The 5,206-nt window shown below is 41.4% G+C and overlaps 1 protein-coding gene across 1 annotated transcript; it reads left to right on the top strand.

Annotated features, from left to right (window-relative positions):
• Positions 1-369: 369 nt before the first annotated feature.
• On the top strand, positions 370-4,888 carry LOC306925909 (pyrroline-5-carboxylate reductase 3-like). The gene is made up of 7 exons (XM_079505057.1): positions 370-543; positions 1,221-1,314; positions 1,506-1,570; positions 1,786-1,965; positions 2,055-2,267; positions 3,003-3,095; positions 3,271-4,888. The coding sequence occupies exons 1-7, from the start codon at positions 388-390 to the stop codon at positions 3,463-3,465; spliced, it is 996 nt and encodes a 331-aa protein (XP_079361183.1). The 5' UTR covers positions 370-387; the 3' UTR covers positions 3,466-4,888.
• The last annotated feature ends 318 nt before the right edge of the window (positions 4,889-5,206 follow it).

Here is a 5,206-nt window from a genome sequence, read left to right on the forward strand (position 1 = left end):
AAAACTGTTTTTATTTTTTGTCGGGTAAAATGTTATATAAAACAAAGCAAAATGTATCCAGGTCTAAAATGTAATATCATATGTTGTTGGTGGTTTGCCAATGGATAGAAGCATGTGAATAATTTAGCAAAGAAATAGTATTATTCTAGTAGTTTTTCAAAAATTGTGGCTGTGGGTAAAATTAACCAAATGTCTGGGGGTAAATTGAGCCAATTTCCCTAATGTAAATCACTACTCAAAACGGCATAATTTTTACAATAACAAAAGGGGTCTCTGCCCTTTTGGCTTGATCCCTAATAATAATAATAATAATAATAATTGTAGGAATAACCTCAGTCCCAAAAAGCCCACTCGAACATACATGGCTGGTGGCGTTACGAGAAAACTATGTTTGCAATCATGGAATCCAGGCGTCCTCTAGTCGGCGCTGTGGTCCACAATGACAGAAATGATGAAGTAACAGAAGACTCTGAGGGAAAAGAATCCATCCTGCACTGGTCTCAGCCTTGTCCAGAGAATTCCAGTCTGAATCTGGACTTGATTGTAGGGAGGACAACTTTAATTTAATGTCACGAATCACGGTTTTGTTTAAAATATTGCCTCCCAACACCTTTCATGGCTTTCCATGCAGTCTGCAGACATAATGTGTGTACTTAAGTCTCAAGAAGACACCTCTACAAATATTAAAGCAAAATCTACATGCCTTAAGATTAGGGGTGCAACAGTCAAAGGACCACTTCACCCATTTTCAACCTATCTTCATATAATTAGTCCTCATGCTCGGTATAAGATGGCACCATATTTATTTTATTGCTGTCTTGGAGGAGGGCTGTGAGTAGCTCAGAATCTGTCTACTAGTGACAACATCGGTAGGCAGGTTTTGTCATTTCAAACCAGATTTCAGAATTGTATTTTATGAATGAGAATGCAAGAACGATGGCTTCTATTTCAGAACGCTAACTTTCCAGGAAGAGATGACGAGGCTCTTCCTGAACTGTAGGTTTCTGAACTAATGAGACGGATAGTGTAGAAGGAAATTCTGCCATCTTAATGGCAGCATTATTAGTGAGGACCAATATATGAAGATAAGTTTGAAAATTGGTTAAGTGCTCCTTTAATCAATTTAATCGATTATGAAAAAATATATATAGATGTGTCGCCTTACATAAGATGCTGTTGATGACCTCATGTGTCAACTCTTAACACTGTTCATCTTGCAGATCAAGACAGACCCAGAAATGGAACCCCAGCTGAGGATTGGTTTTATTGGTGCTGGGAACATGGCCTATGGAATAGCTAAGGGCATCTTGTCTGGTGAGTTAGATTGTGTGTGTGTGTGTGTGTGTGTGTGTGTGTGTGTGTGTGTGTGTGTGTGTGTGTGTGTGTGTGTGTGTGTGTGTGTGTGTGTGTGTGTGTGTGTGTGTGTGTGTGTGTGTGTGTGTGTGTGTGTGTGTGTGTGTGTGTGTGTGTGTTTACGTGTTTACTTTACTGTCTTTCTGTTGTAGGAGATGTGCTTCCCATAAATGTGAAAGTGAGTGCCCCATCCCCCAGGAATTTTGACCGCTTTCAGGTAAATACTTCCTGTACATTTTATAATAACTTCTGACATTTTTACCATATTCTTTTACCTTTGTGCAATGCAATCTGTTTGAATCTGCCCTCATTGACTGCACACACATAATCTCCCAGATTATTGGGAATAATCAGATTATGGCAGTTAAATAATTGAGTGAGATCAAAGCCAATATTAGGCCATAAATAATGTTTCTCCTATTTACCCATCAGGATTTGGGGATTGCTGTCACCCATTCGAACACAGAATTGATTGACAGTTCAGATCTGGTCTTCTTGGCAGTCAAACCTCATCTGGTCCCAGGGGTTCTAAGCGAGATATCACTGCACGTCACTCGGAAACACATTATCGTGTCTGTGGCAGCTGGTGTAACTTTGGCGACATTAGAGGAGGTGAGAGACTGATGACTAGTAATGGAGTACAAACTACAGCCCTCTAGCTGACAAGAAACTAACCTTCCCCTCTTTTTATTAATTTCAAGTTCTTGCCACAGAATTCGGTGATCCTCAGGCTGATGCCAAACCTGCCCTGTTTGGTTCAGGAAGGGGCTCTCTTATTTTCGAGGGGAACCCATGCAAAGCCAGAGGATGGAGCTCTGCTTCGCTCATTGTTGCAACACTGTGGTTTGGTTGAAGAAGGGCCTGAGGCCTGGATTGACGTACACACTGGGCTAAGTGGCAGTGGTGTTGCATTTGTGAGTGTTCTGGGGGTATTCAGTATTTAAGTCCGACGTCATTTTGTAGTGCTACGTTACGTCCGGGTCCAAGTGGCACCAGCTCCCGTCCGCATCTCATTGTAAATAGAATATCTAAACGCGTGAATCTTTTTACAATGACGTTATTTTTCAGAAAGGAAGCCATTGAGGGTTAAAATGGGTCTTAATGCTTCCAACTCGAGTAGAATTATTAATGTTTTGTACAAGTTTCCATGACAAAAAAGAATATGATGTGGAGACAATAAAGACTATTATTATCATTATTATTGAAGGTGGTAACAGTCCATTTGCTCAGTAAAATATTTCGGGGGCATATTTAGAATGTTTGCAGGCTTGAGTATGTTGAATCTAGTTTGCATTAATGAGGATTTAGTTGACACAATTAAAATGGCGATAGTATTCCGTGTGGGGCAGACGGCCTGTCACAGCCAGATTTGGGAGAGCAGCGCAGCTTTTTTGTTGCGAGGAAAGCGGTTAAATTTAGACTTTCGTGGTTTGTTTTCGTCTCAGATTTAGTCCGACGGAGCGTCACAGTATAACTCTATGGGGACACAAAAGCGAGACAGAAGTAGGACCCGGAAGTATCTCACGTGCTCGCGCTCACGTCACAGCTAAAATACTGAATTAAGTGGTTTACATGCAACTGATGACCATGGAAATGAATAGTCTCCATTTATTCAATTGTGATTTCTCTGTGTTTGATTCTCTATGCAGGTATATCTGTTTGCTGAGGCATTGGCAGAAGGCGCTGTTAAAATGGGCATGCCAAGTACGCTGGCTCACAGCATTGCTTCACAAACTATACTGGTCAGTTTTCAGATGTGTATGCACTTCGACATCCGTGTTTTTCTGTGCCACAAATAAATTATTGTTTATGATGGCAGGAATAATGGACCCATTGGTCAGCCTCAGAACTACAACAATATACCCTAAAATGCTGTGTTAAAAATAAAATATACCATATTTTAATTATTTGTTGCAGGGTGCTGGCCGTTTATTAAGGGACTCGGGGAAACACCCAGCTCAGCTTCGTTCAGAGGTGTGTACACCAGGAGGGACTACCATCTACGGGCTTCATACCCTGGAGCAGGGTGGTGTGAGGGCAGCAACTATGAGTGCCGTGGAGTCTGCCACAGAAAGAGCCAGGGAGCTTGGTCGCATGTCGGCAAGGAAGTAATGGACACTCCACCATGGTTACACTTATTTCAATGCGACATTTCAACACAATGTTTCCGCTTAACAATTGCCTATTGGGATTTGTTCCAGCACAATACATTTGGAAAGATGTCACTTGATGCCAGAGAGAGCCGCCTTTCTGCCACCATTATTGTTTTATAATGGTGGCAGGCTCTGTGTGTAGTAGTAGTAGTAGTAGCCTTGCCGAGCCATGAGGCCCATAGGGCAGGAGCCTATCTCCTGTTTCTGTAGCGTGAGGCAGCTTGATGTACAAGTACACCCCCTGGACATGACGCTAGTATGTCGCAGGGACTTACCCCCAATCCAACCCTTGATGCTGAGTGTCAAGCAGGGAGGCACTGGGTCCCATTTTTAGAGTCTTTGGTATGACACAGCCAGGGATTGAACCCCCGACCTCCCAGTCTGTGTGTACATGACTTGAATTTGATCCATTGACTTTTTGATTGATACCACTCTCATACACTGTTCTCTCAAATCTGTCGACCAGCACCTGATAACCGCATGTCTCTTCATGGCTGGAAATGTTATTGTACCGATCCGTTCATCGCGATAGATGTTGGATACTCAAAATGACACTTAATTCTCAGAATAAAGCTAAATGATACTTTTGTACAGGTTTGGATTAGTTACCTGCCCATGTTATAATTCCAAATATTGGTGAGTACCTTCAGTAGTTGATATTCCAAAGTTTTCTCCTCTTTGACTATTGCATTGTGAAAAACAAAACCAGATTTTGTAATATTACACACAGTATTGGTAGAACTTGCTTTGTTTGCATTTATGTGCTTTTTTTCATTGTCAGTCAATGAGGAGATGATATTGGAATAGCAATTTCTGGGAGCTGAAGAAACTATTAAAGATTCCTCTCAACTATTTGGAGTTAAATCGTGGCAAACTAAGTAACTACATAGCCCAAACTTACCAAAGTGTCATTTTGCTTTAAACTATTTGTCCCTCACCTGCAAATGTCATTTGTTGTCTGTATTAAACTACATAACAATGTTTACAACGTTTGAAACCTCTGGACTTCTAGGGCTCCATTTTTGTAACCGCTAAACCCCATATCCCTAAACTTCTTTGCCTTTTTTTACTATTTAGAAAAACATTTTTGAATAGTCTCAACTAGCCAATCTACATTGACACATTGAGAGCTTGTAGACTGGCCATTTTAACTATTCAAAAATGTTTTGCAAAATAGTAAAAAAAAGAAGTTTAGGATAAGGGGTTTAGCGATGACGAAAATGGAGCCCCTAGTCCCTGAAGTACACATCTCCTAACCTGACTCCACCAGATGGGGGCGGTATAGATTCATATAAGTTCAGTTATCATATAACTGAACTTCGTATAAGTTCAGTTGAGAGCCTACCCAGCAAGCCAAATGACGTCATGATGTTTTGATGACATACTCCTGTGATGTTCAGGACTAGGCCAGATCACAGCCCATATGGGGATGGTCTTTACATCATTTCCAGGACGTCTTCACCAGTTGAAATAATACAGCTTATTCTGGGTCCGATCTGACTAGTTATGATATGACTTAAGTTGCTCTGGCCTCCATCGGACTCTCTCTGATTCATCCAGGGACGTCAGTCTTAGTGGGCAGAATTTATGTTGGTTGAAATCAGGTGATATTCTGGGCCAGATCTGACTAGTCTTGGTTTGACTTGATCTGGGCCCAATCGAGACGTCACTAATTCGTCCATGTCCTGACCGTGCTTGCT

This window comes from Electrona antarctica (genome assembly GCF_951216825.1).
Source record: "Electrona antarctica genome assembly, chromosome: 7".
Classification (NCBI taxonomy): Eukaryota; Metazoa; Chordata; class Actinopteri; order Myctophiformes; family Myctophidae; genus Electrona; species Electrona antarctica.

Excerpts from the sequence above, each read along its gene's own strand:
- LOC306925909 (XM_079505057.1), top strand. The coding sequence starts at position 388 with ATGTTTGCAATCATGGAATCCAGGCGTCCTCTAGTCGGCGCTGTGGTC. Across the intron at positions 2,268-3,002 it reads GTGGCAGTGGTGTTGCATTT|GTATATCTGTTTGCTGAGGC; the intron begins GTGAGTGTTCTG and ends TTCTCTATGCAG. Across the intron at positions 3,096-3,270 it reads TTGCTTCACAAACTATACTG|GGTGCTGGCCGTTTATTAAG; the intron begins GTCAGTTTTCAG and ends TATTTGTTGCAG.